Source organism: Colletotrichum paranaense, assembly GCF_030867605.1.
Source record: "Colletotrichum paranaense strain IMI 384185 chromosome Unknown Scaffold_7.1, whole genome shotgun sequence".
In the NCBI taxonomy this organism is placed as follows: Eukaryota; Fungi; Ascomycota; class Sordariomycetes; order Glomerellales; family Glomerellaceae; genus Colletotrichum; species Colletotrichum paranaense.
In genome coordinates, this window is record NW_026848965.1 from 2,043,727 (window position 1) to 2,058,267 (window position 14,541).

The 14,541-nt window shown below is 52.1% G+C and overlaps 6 protein-coding genes across 6 annotated transcripts; 5 read left to right on the forward strand and 1 right to left on the reverse strand.

The window, feature by feature from the left end:
* Nucleotides 1–628: 628 nt before the first annotated feature.
* On the forward strand, nt 629–856 carry CPAR01_09530 (uncharacterized protein; the record flags this gene model as incomplete). The annotated part of the gene is made up of 1 exon (XM_060493795.1): nt 629–856. The coding sequence occupies one exon, from the start codon at nt 629–631 to the stop codon at nt 854–856; it is 228 nt and encodes a 75-aa protein (XP_060347925.1).
* Nucleotides 857–1,280: 424 nt separating this feature from the next.
* CPAR01_09531 (uncharacterized protein) lies at nt 1,281–3,535 on the forward strand (the record flags this gene model as incomplete). Its single annotated transcript, XM_060493796.1, has 5 exons — nt 1,281–1,368; nt 1,473–1,863; nt 1,923–2,409; nt 2,471–2,570; nt 2,622–3,535. 5 exons carry the CDS (start codon nt 1,281–1,283, stop codon nt 3,533–3,535), a joined length of 1,980 nt encoding a protein of 659 aa, XP_060347926.1.
* Nucleotides 3,536–5,364: 1,829 nt separating this feature from the next.
* CPAR01_09532 (uncharacterized protein) lies at nt 5,365–5,887 on the forward strand (the record flags this gene model as incomplete). Its single annotated transcript, XM_060493797.1, has 2 exons — nt 5,365–5,582; nt 5,719–5,887. The coding sequence occupies 2 exons, from the start codon at nt 5,365–5,367 to the stop codon at nt 5,885–5,887; spliced, it is 387 nt and encodes a 128-aa protein (XP_060347927.1).
* Nucleotides 5,888–8,045: 2,158 nt separating this feature from the next.
* Nucleotides 8,046–8,447, forward strand: CPAR01_09533 (uncharacterized protein; the record flags this gene model as incomplete). The annotated part of the gene is made up of 3 exons (XM_060493798.1): nt 8,046–8,062; nt 8,121–8,191; nt 8,251–8,447. The coding sequence occupies 3 exons, from the start codon at nt 8,046–8,048 to the stop codon at nt 8,445–8,447; spliced, it is 285 nt and encodes a 94-aa protein (XP_060347928.1).
* A 304-nt stretch (nt 8,448–8,751) lies between these two features.
* CPAR01_09534 (metallo-beta-lactamase superfamily protein) lies at nt 8,752–9,651 on the reverse strand (the record flags this gene model as incomplete). The annotated part of the gene is made up of 1 exon (XM_060493799.1): nt 8,752–9,651. One exon carries the CDS (start codon nt 9,649–9,651, stop codon nt 8,752–8,754), a length of 900 nt encoding a protein of 299 aa, XP_060347929.1.
* Nucleotides 9,652–13,052: 3,401 nt separating this feature from the next.
* CPAR01_09535 (GDSL-like Lipase/Acylhydrolase) lies at nt 13,053–14,115 on the forward strand (the record flags this gene model as incomplete). Its single annotated transcript, XM_060493800.1, has 4 exons — nt 13,053–13,459; nt 13,521–13,599; nt 13,662–13,747; nt 13,812–14,115. The coding sequence occupies 4 exons, from the start codon at nt 13,053–13,055 to the stop codon at nt 14,113–14,115; spliced, it is 876 nt and encodes a 291-aa protein (XP_060347930.1).
* Between the last annotated feature and the right edge of the window lie 426 nt (nt 14,116–14,541).

The following is a 14,541-nucleotide window of genomic DNA, read 5'->3' on the forward strand; positions in this document are numbered from 1 at the left end:
AGTTGACGAATTATGAGACATTAGCAAGATCGCAAAGATAAACTCAACGTCTTCCCCAGAGGCACGGCTCGCTATCCACATCCCTTATTATGTGGATAATGGGCAGTTTGTTCGCAAATCCCTCAGTCTTGCCCGCAATTGCACCAATCTCCAAGATCCCTTTTCGGGGATCCCTAGACTCTGTAGTGGGGATTTACTGACGCGGACAGCCGGAATTTCGTTGCGGACAAGGTACACAGTGGAGCGGCGGTGCTCGGAAGAGGACAAAGCGTGCAGAAGATTCACCGGGGGGGCCATGTTCCATATGAATGATCTCCAGCTCCCGACACTCTCTTCGCCACCATACCTTTCGGAGGAAGACAGATGCTGATAGGTACGGATAGACCACAAATAGACGGGGCTTATTCAGCTTGGCTTAAAGTTGGGAGACGCCTCAGCCGCTACCCAGCGCCTTCACAAGAGACGAGCTCGTCCAAAGGTGCGGTAGACTTTTGCCCACAGACAATGGTCTTAAATCGTTAGTGTCGGCGGTGCGGCGCCGGCACTCGGGAGAGAACGTCTAGAAGAAGTTGTTACCACGGTCTTGGAGACACCAGCCAGCTTGCTACAGTACTTGCGCAGTTTTGCAATGCCGATGCTGTTCATGTCCCACCGTTGTAACCCCCGGCGCGGGGTCACAGCGATTCTCGCCACCAACGTTGCTCTAGTCTACTTCCCCCCCGAACCCCTTGGCCAAACAGATATCCAGATCTGTGTAAGCGAGCCCGGGCCCCGGTGCAATTCCTGCCCGGGGGCGGACCCAAGATCCCTTCTCGTCCAAATGGTCCCTTCCTCCTTGAGTCCTTCATCCTCGTAATTTGGTGAGATGTCGTGGCCTCTGCCGCTATCGAATGCAAGGTCTCCGCCACGACTCCGAGGACGGCCGGGATATGTCGGCGGGCTCAGGTAGGCAGTGTCAACCGTGGACTATCGACAACGGGCAGTACGGTAGTGGGAATATCTCGCACTTGTTATCGAACCATACGCGTAGTGTCACCGGTGTGTAAAGGAAGGATGGCAAGATGCAACGCTTCCACGTGGATGTTATAAATCCCGTGGTGTACTGCTCGTTTCTGCACGCTCGCTTCTTTCCCGCCGCACCGCCAGCCACAAACCCGGTGATCAACCATTGGAGGTTCCTGTCTGACAAGCACGCAAACCCGTTCCTTGTCGCGCCCTCTGTCCAATCTTTTACTCCTTCAGTCTGAAGTTATCAATCCCCAAATCTCTTGGCACACAATATGTCTCGACTCAGCCAGGCCCTCCTCCTGGCCGCTGCCCTCCCTCTGGCGTACGCTCAGACCATTGTGGTTGACGATGCAGTAATCGGTATGTTGATCTCGCATTTTGACTTTCCACATGTGAACCCCTGAGGGTTCACATGCGAGTGCTCTGCGACTTGTATCATGACTAACCTGTCGCTCATATTGTAGAAGCCAACAAGTCCACAGTGGCCCCGGCCGCTGAACCCGTTGTCGTTGCCGCTTCCACTGATCTCTTGAAAGAGGAGAGCGTTCAGCTGACGGACGCCGTTCTGGCCAACCTCACGGACCTCTCCCTCTCCAACATCTCCCTATTTGACTTTGACACCACCGCCGCCGGGGAGAAGCGTTCTGGAACGGCCCGCACCTTCAACAAGTGCAAAACTTATCCCGGGGATCTCCTATGGCCAAACAAGGCAGTATGGAGCGTCTTCAACCTCCTCACCGGATTTGCCGTCACCGAGACAGTGCCTATTGGCGCTTCCTGCTTTGATGACTTTGGCAACTATGATGCTACTCGCTGCCAGTACATCACCAACCAGTGGACCAACTCTACGATCCAGTAAGCGAAAGCCACTTTTCCTATACGTTCTGATTTCAACATGCTAACAAAACATGAAGTGCCGAGGATCCAACCTCAGTCATGAGCCCTCTGTACCAGGGCCTGACTTGCATGCCGCCCTCAGTCGACAACAGCTCCGCCGGCACCTGCACCGTCGGTGGCTTCCCCTCGTACGTCGTCAAGGCCACGAATGTGGCACAGATCCAGCTCGCAGTCAACTTTGCCCGCAACCTCAACATTCGTCTTGTGGTCAAGAACACTGGCCATGACTTCAACGGTCGCTCTTCCGGATCCGGTGCCCTCTCGGTCTGGACCCACCACCTCAAGAGCATCAACTTCTATCAGACCTACACCACTTCCTCTTACTCTGGCCCCGCTATCAAGGTTGGTGCCGGCGTTCAGGGCTTCGAGTTGTATGAGGCAGCTGAGAAATTCGGTGTTACTGCCGTCGGAGGCGAGGGCATGACTGTCGGCTATGCTGGAGGCTACCTTGCTGGTGGTGGTCACTCACCGCTGTCGCCCAAGTACGGAATTGCTGCTGACTCGGTAAGAATGCTTCTTCATATGTTCTACACGAAGCTACTTTACTGATGTTGTATTTCTCCAGGTCTTGAGCATCGATGCCGTCACCCCTGATGGACGCTTCGTTACTGCCAACGAGAAGCAGAACACTGAGCTGTTCTGGGCTCTTCGAGGCGGCGGTGGAAGTAAGTTGAGCCATTCACCATCAAAGGAAAAACAAGCTGACCATTCATAAGACACCTATGGTGTCGTTACCTCATACGTCGTCAGAGCCTACCCCAAGATCGACACCATCGCTGTCATGACCTTCAGCTTCAGCACCAGCGCGACCGTCAGCCACGAAGCCTTTTGGGCTGGCGTCAAGGCCTACTGGGAGGGACTTCCCACCTGGAACGCGGCCGGCAACTACGAGTACTGGAACATCTTCCACACCGGCCCCGATGCCCTCACCTTCACCATGCTCCCCTGGTTCGCTCCCAACATGACTCTCGTCCAACTCAAAGAGCTCACCGCTCCGCTGTTCGCCAAGTGGACGGAGCTGGGCATCACCGTCGATCCCGTTTACACCGAGCACAAGAGCTTCCTCCCCGCCTGGAAGGCTGGATTCCCCAAGGAGTCCGTCGGCGGCACAGCCGCCAAGACGGCGTGCCGTCTCTTCCCTACTGAGAACTTCTCCGATGCCACCAAGTTTAACGCTACCTTTGAGGCTATCAAGGGTCTCAGCGACAAGGGCGGTCAGATCATTGGCTTCGGCATCACCGGCGGCCCCGGCCCTTACCCCGACAACGCCGTCAACCCGGCGTGGCGCGGCGCTGCCATGTTTGCCATTTCAGTCATGGGCTGGGACGTTGGCACGCCCGCTGAGGTTGTCGCTGAGAAGTCGAAGCTGTTGACCAACGAGTGGATGAAGCCGTGGCGGGATGTCACTCCTGGCGGTGGCGGATATGCCAGCGAGGGTGACGTGACTGAGCCTGACTTCCAGCAGTCATTCTACGGTACCGAGAAGTACGCCCGCCTTCTCGCATTCAAGCAAAAGATTGACCCCACTGGTGTCTTTTATGCCAACTTGGGTGTCGGCAGCGAGAGTTGGTACGTCACGCGCCAGCTTGATGGCTTTCCGACTCAGAATGGCCGTTTGTGCCGTGTTTGAGTGGATGTTGGTAGTTGTCCAGAGACAGACGTGCATGAACTAGATAATGTGTGTAGTTAATAGATGAGATGACAATCATTAAGAGAAACTCGGCATGTGATCAGAGGAATATGGAAAACGTTTTTGAATTAGCTTCGCGGTTTTCAGTGACTATTCCGTCTTCTTGAATCAGGGATACCGCAGAATGAATAGATCGACCAGCAATTCGAGCTCTAGAAATAGACATACGTATCCACTTGCGTGTCCAATCAATTTTCTTGTTATCCTCGCTTTGGTTCACTAATCCTTTGAGCCTAGATGTACTAAGAAGACTGCAAGGCAGAATTTGTAACATTCATATTGCAAGAAGGTCTCCTCCGGCTGGTAGGCATTGATATCAACCAATAGAGTGTTGAAGTAATCGTCTCACATTATTTAAATGATGGCAGTCATCTTAGCATCCAGGAATGGCTAGTATCTCCGCAGGTAGGGTCTCCAACGCATCTTTCGTGTTAGCTTCATAGTGGCCCGATAAGAGCATCAAGATGAATGAGGTATACGGGCTTAGAGGTTTAGGTCTCGTCGAACGTGGCAACTGCATCCATCTCGCTCACAGAACGGTCGTTGCTCATCCCGTTGGGGAGACTGATAGTAATAGGAAAGTCCCTTGTCTAATCGACATGCTAGTTTCTATATGCTTTATTCAAGAATTCTCTAGCAAGAAAAGAGAACTAGTAATCGTTGCCCCTGATCAATTGTCAAAACAGCGTCTCTAGGGCATAAACTAGCGGGGAGCCTTGGGGTTCGCCTAATTCGATCTCAAATATGGAGATAACACCCCCCTCCCATATCCAAGTACGATGACCGTTGAAAAAGCCACAATACTTGACAAGCGAACTGATTGGATTATAGTCCGCTTTGAATCTGTTCTATAGGTCTAGCCCCCGCAGTTCTTTTGGGCTGAATTCACTCTGCTTCCTCTTTGGCGGTCTACCAGGCCGGGATAGGGGGGGACATGAGCTGCGCCTACGAGACATGTTAGTCCGGATCATCTCGTCCGAACGCCTATTAGGGCACATCTTCTTGGCCGCCCCTGTGATTCGGAGCGGTGTGTCTTCCCACACAGTCAGACTGGCACTCATCGTTGGTGTAGCCGGGTCTGCAGACCAGTGAGACCACATGCAGACGTTCGTATCCGTCAATGGTTGGGTGGAATGCCATTATCCCGAAGCAAGCCTATTACAATGATGATCTTCACTTGCTTGATGCCTTTCTCTGCCTGAGGGCTGCGTGCCATGGGCGATGCCACTGTGGACAGCGTCGATGAAAACACGCCATATGACGAGGAACTGGCGTCAGGTTTGGGGGTATGCCGGACAAGTCCGAGTCCTATGAGAATGAGCTGTACTGTCATTAATGAGATTTCGATCCCTCAAAGTACTAAGCAACGACTGTATCGGGCCGTTGGCCACTCTTGCCGGAGCTGTCAAAGTTGACTGACGATCTTTACCACCTCTTGAAGGTGCATCCTTCTAGAAGCTATGCTGGTGGCTTTTCTTTTTCTTCGTCGTAGCATCGATCGAAGCATGGAAGGACAGAATGTTCTAGTGTGTTGTTACTATTCAGTAATGGATCCTGATGGCTGCCACTAGGTAGACGTCAGCTCCTGATTTCCTTTGCAGATCGTAGTCCCCAGGACTGCCGAGCTGATGTGGAGATCACATATGACGCAGCATCGAGGAATCAATACAAAAAGCTCGATGAACTGGTATTGTATTGAACTTCTTGAACTCTGTGGGGTTTTAAACTACCTTATGGCGGAGCTGTGGTGATGGCAGACTTATGTCACAATGGTCACTGTCCAAATGCGCAGAGATGTCAGTCATGTAGATGACGACGATCAAAAGACTATTGTACCGTATTCGCAAAGTCTCAGCTTTATGCGAGAGCATGAACGAGGTTTTCTTTTGGCAGGAGAGAAGACTGTGCGATTATCCGGGGAATATTTCCAGCTCACCCTTACTGTAGATGCTCCTTCTCAGGGTCACGCCTGCAGCAAGCTACCGTGGTTTCCTTGAACCCAATGTATTCAGTACACTCATAGAACATGTGAACATTGTTACTTGAATTTCGCCCCCGGATTCTATTAGTAGACCCTAGATACACCATCGCAATATCTATGTCACTTCTGAAATTTCATCCAGCTTTCGCCGTCACGATCGCCACTCCTCACAAAAAGACCGGCAATATCTATGGCATCACTATTCCGTACTGCGTCACCCCCAGCTGGGGTGGTTGGGTAAATCAATTTCCGGGGAGACCTTCCAATCAAATCGCATCGCTTGGCACAACCCGGAGTCCAATGTTAGATGAGCACAGCGCAAGCTGCGTGAAGGGCGCGCCACGCGACGGTGTAGATGAAATCAATGTGCTTCATGGATCTAGACTAAGTCTACTAATTGCTTCATAATTTGAACGGAAAATGGCAGTTGAGGAGATTTGGACGAAGCCTTTCAAAAACTTTAGTATGCCAAAGAGGTTTGAGGGTCAGACTAGCAAATGGCAATATCCGTTTCTTACTTAGTTATAAGGACGTAAGTAAGTAGGCGTCACCCCAAGTGACGTTTCTCAGCAAGATCTCGCCACTTTGAGGCGTGAGAAAAACTAAAGGGTTAAATTATCGCCAGGAAATATGAGTTCTCTTCCAGATGGAGGGACGTCCGTCATGCTGAAGACTTATGCAGAGAGATGCATGCTTCTGCAATGGTGTGGGCAAGGCATCGTAGTCTGTTGAGCGAATCAAAGAGGAACATATCACCCTAAGGATTTATCATTTTATGACTTAGCGCCTATCCCCTGTCTAGCGCTTTTCTCGTTTCTCTCGGTGTTGCCGGTCTACAATTCCTTGGTACTGTACATTAGTCTCGCATGATCTGCCAAAGGATGCCGGCACCGGGGGGGCAGCCCAATTGCACACGGAAGCAACTATCAGACCGCCAAATGTTTTTCTTTTTCCTCGATGCCAGCGATGATAAGCCAGTGCGCCCCGTCCAATACCGCTGTGAGGTGTACAGCCGATCACATGCGTTAGAAACGGCGGGGAGCTGTGGCGTGATGTTCGAGGGCCTCGACGCTCAGTGTGGACGGACAATCCGAAAGCCCGCTTGAACCATCCATATTCTTGCCAGAGCCTCAAGGTTACCTGTGGGGATATTAATTGGCGTCCCGTCCAAATGTTCAACGGATCTCGACGCCAAGCGCTATCCGTTATAATTTCGACATCAATCATACATCCTGAGCTGAATACACTTTCGCCTAGCACAACCTTGCCTAGAACAACATTGGGACAATACCTTCAACTCAGACATTGCGATGACTGCCATATCACCAGGAGTCGCCCTAGCCATGGATACGCTGAGCAAGAGAGAGGATGAAGGGATTTGGTATCACAGCCCGTTCGCTGCAAAGCTTTGCAGTTGCATCATCGAAATCACAACCGCTTGTGTACTGTCCAGCTTCATCACACTGCGTGCAATGGGAGTCAGGAGGAAGGGCTGGCAAAACCTGCCGTGGATCATCTGGCTCGTTTTTCTCATTTACGGAACATCTCTGGCATATTCAGTCTCTGCCCTCATCATGCAGTTTGTGGTCGGAAATGGTACGAGCAAAGCAACATGTAGAGCAACAGCACTGCTATGCCCGATTATCTACATGGGAAGCAAGGTAAGAGTCGTTCATCAATATTATGATGAATCTTAGCATGCTAAATAACAAACCTAGATCGTGAGTGTCTCATTTTCAAATGAGTTTGATTCCTCTAGTAACATATTTCAGTTCATCTTCCTGTTTCTTGTTGATCGCGCAGTGAGTACACACTAAAGAAAGGCAATTGCCCGAACCCATGCTGAGTCTTGCCGAAGCACGTCATTCGCAGCACCAAGAAAGCAAGGCTGAGGTCTAAGCTATATCTCTGGAACATTTTCCTGGTCATCGGTGGGTTGACCCAACCATGTTTTGCCTCCCTCGGAGCTTCATGCTTCTGAGGTTCTCCTGCATTTTGGCTGATTTCTAGCGCTAGGCATCTACGGTACGATTAGCAGCTACAACATTGCAGAGTAAGTTTCTGTCCGTAAACACACCATAGGCTAGTGACCAATTCTTCCACCTTAGTACCGTCTGGGATTTGTATGGTGGTGGTTGTCGCATCTACTTTCGATGGCAATCAATGATACCACTCATTGCAATAGATCCACTCGCAACTGTAAGGGATTGCACTGCCGGAGCTCACGGTACAGATGCTTATCATTCTTCTAGGTATACCTGACGATTCTGTTCTTGCAGCCACTTTGTAGTAAGTCAAGCTTTGCGTTCACTGACGTCTTTTAACCGGTCATTAGGGACATATTCGCTGCGGTGGCTACCCTCCACCACCGGTTTCCGTTACTTCCATCCCGTCGCTCATTCTCACAACCCCCCGAACCGTAGGCTTCGACAACTAGCGAAGAGAACCATTATCGGATCAATAGCCACGATGGGCAGCAGTCTACTGTAAGTATTTCGAATGTAATACGACTCCTCGAGGTGATGAAATGCTAACATCACATAGTAACTGCATCACCATAGTGGGTTTGCGGGGTGAGGTTGCGTGGCTATGCATGATGTGTTGCACAAGCGACAGTAAGCCCTTGAAGTTTGTTCCTACTGGTTGAAAATAATCTGGCTGATCATTGTTTCAGTTCTATTTTCAGCCATCGTCATTCACTGGATGATGAACAGCAGCAGTACAGGCACCCGTGAGGCCACGGAGGAATCCGGTACCAAGACCTCTACCAGAGCGCTGTGTCAGCAGCGGCCTTCTCCTCCTGGCGTCGCCTCCCCTCGCCCGATTCACGTGTTGTCTAGCCTGCGAAGTCATTATTCGGCAGGAGTGTAAGGTTTGACGACGGGTAGTGTGAAGCATGGAGATGCATATGCACTTGCTTCCCGAAAGTAATCAGGTTCGATTGGATCAAGCGCGTAGATGTCATGCCAAATGGCTGGAGGGATTTTGCTATCTTTAATTCTGCCTAGGTCGTCCTGTATCATGAGCATACCACAAAGTATAGACACTTCTCGCATCTCGTCTTACGATCGAGGGCTGAACGTTCTGTTGACTCGCGAGTCCAACGTTGGTCTATCTTCCTATAACTTACAGCCGTGCTTTCTCCTCTGCCAAGGGTAGGTACTGCAACACCCATCTAATATTTTCCAGGCCGATATACCACCTTATCCTTAAGCAACCTGGGCGTATCCGGATCGTGACTCGGCAGCACAACGACATCGTGGCTCCGAGCATACGCCTTAATCTTCTTTAAACTCTCAAATGCCGCCACAGGATCACTATTCGCACCATCCGGCTCTTCCTTATCCAACACACTAATTGCATACGTCGCATCTCCCGTCAGCAAATACCTCGTCTTACTCCCATCGTCGTTGTCCCCCACCACAATCAACGAGATGTGACCCGGCACGTGGCCCGGCGTATCGACCGCGACAATCGTGCCGCCCGGCGCAAGCTCACACGACCGACCCCAAGGCCCAACAGCGCGCTTTTCCTCAAAATCAAGGATCCGAGGCTCGAAATCCTTGGGCCACCGGTCCGGCGTGCACCCTTGCATAGCAGCATAGACTGGATGCTTCCCGAAGGCATCCCAGTGTTCTCCGCCGACGTAGATGGGCACATCGGGCGCCTCGACAGCAAGAACCTCCAGGCCGCCGGCGTGATCGTGGTGTAGATGGCTAATGATGATAAACTGCAGATCCGTTGGCTCGATGCCGCGTTTCCGGAGCTGCTTGACGATGCCGTCCTCCTTTGTAACTTCTAGCTTGTTGAGGATGCCCGGCACCGGGTTCCAGCAGGGGAAGTAGCCCGGTTCGGTGCAGTGCGTTGACACGCCCGTGTCGAAGAGGATGGGACCCTTGGGATGGTGAATGAGGAATGCTCCAAGGGGCATGGGACCAATCCAGTCGCCGGTGAAGGAGCGGAGGAAGCGGAGAGCGATATTGCGGTTCTCTATGGGTTGACCTTGCATCCCGGTATGCATCCAGACGTTGCCGGTAGTGATGAACTCGAGCGAGATCTTGTCCGTGGGCGCCATGATTGGCAGCTTTTTTTTTTTTTTAACCTCGCTTTCTGGGATGTTTGTGTGCTCTTTCCGTGCTTTTCTTCGACTCTTCGGCTCTTCGTTGATACCGAGCTAGGTAATGCTGTCCTCTTCTATACAACAGCTGCGATTGATGACGGCTTCCAAAATTTCAGGTCGATTGTCAGTCGAGGGGTAAAAAACGCTGAAGTCAGGCTAACCAACGTTCGTTTGGCCGCGCCGGATTCTTTAAGAATGGTCCCATCGGCTCCATTATGCAGGCACCTGTTTCCCGGCGCGGTGCAAGAATTCCTGTGGCCGTATTCTGGCCAATTATGAGCATTCCGATAAGCATTCAGCTCCGCCAGCCGCAATCCACCCCCAGTGCGAAGATGTCAGCAATAAGCATCCCTGGCAACCGCAGGACCCCTTGCTGGAAGAGGCGCATTCCAGTCAGCCTCGAAATCCATCAGCCAGCAGTTCCCGTGTGTGAGTGTGAGATATTACTCATGTATCTAAACGATGAGTGTGTTGAGAATTGGCGGATGGTTGATCCCGAAAACATGGTTATGGGGTCGACCCGGCGATGCGGCACACTAGCAGGGATGCAGATGACCATAGACATTCAGACGATCGGACAGACTTATCTTTGACTAGCTTCTACCCTCGATCTTTGTGTATTGTCTGTCGTTGAGCCGCCTCATCTTGATGCATATGTTCAATCTTTCACCAGAATTTGTTCCTGAAGTTGAATCGCAATGCCAGGATCTGAAGATCTTGCCTACAGAAACCACCGACTGAAAACTAGGTGAGTACGCTTGGCGCACGGTGGGAAAAGATCTCTTCCCTCACGATTCTTTTCGAGGTTCTCAAATCAATTCGATTCTATCGCAGGTCTAGTTCCATTTAAATTCGGTCATCCGGCTACAGTTGCGCTTGTTTCAATGTTCTTATGGTACGAGATCGGCCCTTTAGCATGGAAATGTGTGTCCATGACACCATCCGCCTTGCCTTTAGAGCGGAAAGTACTCATCATGACCAAAACTTATATGGAGGTGCCAGAGTAACCTACAACATGTTTCTCGGCCGACATTTGCACTGCGCTATAGAGAAAAGCACACAGATATTCGAATTCCAGGTCCAGCCTGAGCTTCTGGGAAAGTGGCCGACTTTCGGTCTAGCTCTGGTCACCCCTCCGGTCACCGGACCCGTACCGAGTCGCAGACCGACCTGGCCACCGATTCACCGATTCACCGAGGTGAGTCGAACCGATAGGGATTTCTTATTCCCGTAATGCCGCAGCGCATCGCAGCTCGCCCTGCAATCTGCTTTTAAGCTCCCTACGGACCCTACCCCAGTTTCAATCTTTTTAAGTAACCAAATTTCCGAACGCGAATTCCCACCCAGGCATCGCAACAAGCATCTAGACCAGGCTATCGACCTCGTCTGCTTTATAAGAAATATCAACAAGATGAAAGCACAGATGGCACCATAGACACTAACGGGAAACCATCACCAACCTCCCCAGCTGTCCCCTTCTCATATCGGAAGCCTTGACTGGCCCCCTCTCCCCTGACAAGCTTTTGCGCTAACAGCGCGCAACACAAGTACGGAGTAATTCGCACAGATGCCTCGACTCGCGCTCTTCGTTTAAGCTTTGCCAGCCCTCAGGATGACCCCTGCCGTGATTCCCCAAAAGCTTGGAGACACCTTCAGACGTTGCACCGAGAACAATTTGCACCAATAAGCAGACTGCAGTCTCCTCGGGTAGGACGGCCATGTTCATCTGATCAAAAACCCTTTGGAAATCCGGTTAGCCGTCTTTTAAACGAGTTCAACAAATCTAGCTTCCGCCCCCTCCACTCAGTACGGCGCAAGCAGCCCAAAAACAAGTGCCGGCATCCCGTCTTGGACCCGCGTCTGGGCGAACTTTCCAGTGCATTGGGGCAATTATTCTGGAAGAATGGAACATCAGGAACAAGGCACACACTGCACGGCGCGAATGGTTCCGTCGTCACAACTTCTCTTGAGCCAGCCGACAAGCGCTCCCGTCGGCTGACCTGTTCGAAAGAGGAAGAAATTCTGCACTTCAACGCGGGGTTAGACTCAGCTTAGTCCCTTTTTCTCTTCGACCGACCTTCACTTCCTCGCGTCATCTTTCCCACGAGGCACCAGACACCTCAACTCGGGCCACAAGAGGGGACGAGCTACTACTCTCTCTCCCTCATTAATCTCACCAGTATTCAACTTACTGTGTACGGCGACTCGGGTCGTATTTAGTCGCCGAAAAGGGCAAGGCTTCTCCGCTGGGAACATCCCAGCTTGGAAGCTCCATACTCCGCCCTCAGTCCGCGTGGTCGGTGGTCGGTGGTCCAACTCCCAGTGCTCCACGATGTTGAGGACGGGCCACCTCAACGACGAGAGCCCGCGATTGGCGGAGATTTCCCTTGCTCGACGACGGACGTCGTGAAACACGAAAGACAGAGCCCCCCTCCCCTCCAACGCCCCTTTCTAGCACACAGCAACCACTGAACCAGATTAATTGTATTGCGCCATCGGTTAGCCGTAAGTGGAGAGGAGTAAGGGATGTCTATGGTTTGGACGCTGTACACCATCTGAGTGGCTCGGTTCCTGTCCAGTAGCAATGTTGTGATAATGCTCTAACAATCAGACGGACTAAGTATACTCAATGACAGTCGATCTGAGCAGTCTTTCACTTGTGATCCGTCCATGTAGCAGACACCAGAGAGATGAGCCAGCGACGGAGATTCGAGGAATGCAGCCACCAGGCCCCCTTCGAAACGAAGCAGCACCGCCGTCCTCCGTGTGCGGGGCGGAGAGGAGCCCCGATGTGACCTCAAGTGCCGCTGCGAGCCTGCGGCTCGTCTGATTGCTGGTCTTTTCCTTGCCTTGCAGCCGCTCGCTAACGTAAAAGTCTACTCTATATGGCACACCACGAGGACCGGCCCCCCGGTGGTCTACCGCTGGAGCAATCCGCCGCTTTCCCGTTATTGTGGTCTCGCCCAGGACTCGACCGAGATGGGGAGGACCCGGTCACCCGGACGAGTGGAAACTACCCTCGTCGAGTTTAACTGGTGTTCTTCCACATTGGCGATATTGAGGAGGCGTATAGGCGATCGTTGGAAACAAATGAACCGGGGTCGAGGGGTTGCACTAGACTCTCGTTAATATTGGTTGGAAGATGGGATTTCCCACGTATCCTGGCCCTGACGGAAAGCTTGTCAAGAGTCAGTTAAGAGCCGCTCTCCTATAAGCTATAAGGCAAAGCTTCCTTCCTCCAATCTGGAGCCTTCCACCCCATATTCTCACGAGACACATACATATCCCTTCGCTCGTTCCGGAGAACCCTGTCACTCTTTACCTCACCCACAGTCCTTCTCTCAAAACAAGACACGATGCGCACTAACATCGCCCTCCTCGCTGGCTTCCTCGGCCTGGCCTCCGCCCTCCCCACCGACGCCGAGTCCGTCGAGAAGCGCCAGACCGTCCCGACGATCTACCTCTGCGGTGACAGTACCACAGCTAAGGGCGGCGGCGGCTCCGGCACCGAGGGCTGGGGCCAGTTCCTGCAGTACTCCTTCTCGACCAGCAAGGCCAAGGTCGACAACCGCGCCATCGGCGGCCGCAGCGCGCGCTCCTACACCCGCGAGGGCCGCTTCGATACCGTGGCAGGGCTCGTCAAGTCAGGCGACTGGGTCGTCATTGAGTTTGGTCACAATGACGGCGGCTCGCTTACGCCTACCGACAACGGACGGACGGATTGCTTTGGTGATGGTGCGCAGACTTGCTCGACTACCTACAAGTGAGTATTTGCTGGTTTGCTAGGGTTCGTGATGAAGAAGACGATGCTGACTGTTGTAAAGTGGTGTTGCCGAGACTGTTCTCACGTACCCTGCGTACCTCAAGAATGCCGCCAAGAAGTTCAACGCTGCCGGTGCCAAGGTATGATCACCGACTTGGATCTCTAATCTCACAAGAATATCTGGCTTACAGTCATCTCGCAGGTCATCATCGCCGCCGCGACCCCCAACAACGTCTGGGAGACTGGCACCTACAAGTTCGGATACGATCGCTTCTTCTACTACGCCTGGTAAGCCCTCAACTTTCTCATCATCCAAACAACCATCAGATTGGAGACTAACACCAACACCCAGGCTCGCCGTTGAGCAGCTCGGCGGCCCCTCCAAGGGCTACTACTTCGTCCCGCACGGCGAGTACGCCGCCCAGGCGATGAAGGGCCTCGGCGCGACCACCACCAACGCGAACTACCCCAACGACCACACCCACACCGCGCCCTTCCTTGCCGATGCTATTCACAAGTCATTTGTCCTCGGCCTCAAGTGCGGCACCACTGCACTCGCCGCGCTTGCCAAGAACACGACTGCTTCTCTGACGTCGACCTACCTCGGCGGTTGTGTCGACACGTACAACTCCACTGTCCACGCTCTCCTGCGATAAATGCACTCTTTCTCCCGGTTCATATTTATTAAAATCTTATCTCAAGTACATAAAACTTGGATTCATGTACATACTTCAGCCCCTGGGGGCTTGTTCGGAGTCGATGGCGTATACTCCTCCGAGCCGAGCGTATATATATCACAGTGCCCATAAGCACTTCTGCTGCCTCTACCGCTGTCTTCACTTATAAACAGTGACTTCAAACTGATTCTTCTTCGAGCTTGTGATGATTCTACCATGATGCTATTGCAACTACAGTCTTTTGTTATACTACCATGTGTCAGTCATTACCTTCCCCCTCCACCGCGTCTGATCGACGACCCGCGCGATCAGCATCCACGAGCTACAGGCGCTTAGAGGTGATTAACCTTCTACGGTATTCATTATTGAGATTAAGATCTGATGATCTCTTTATACCAGAGATGG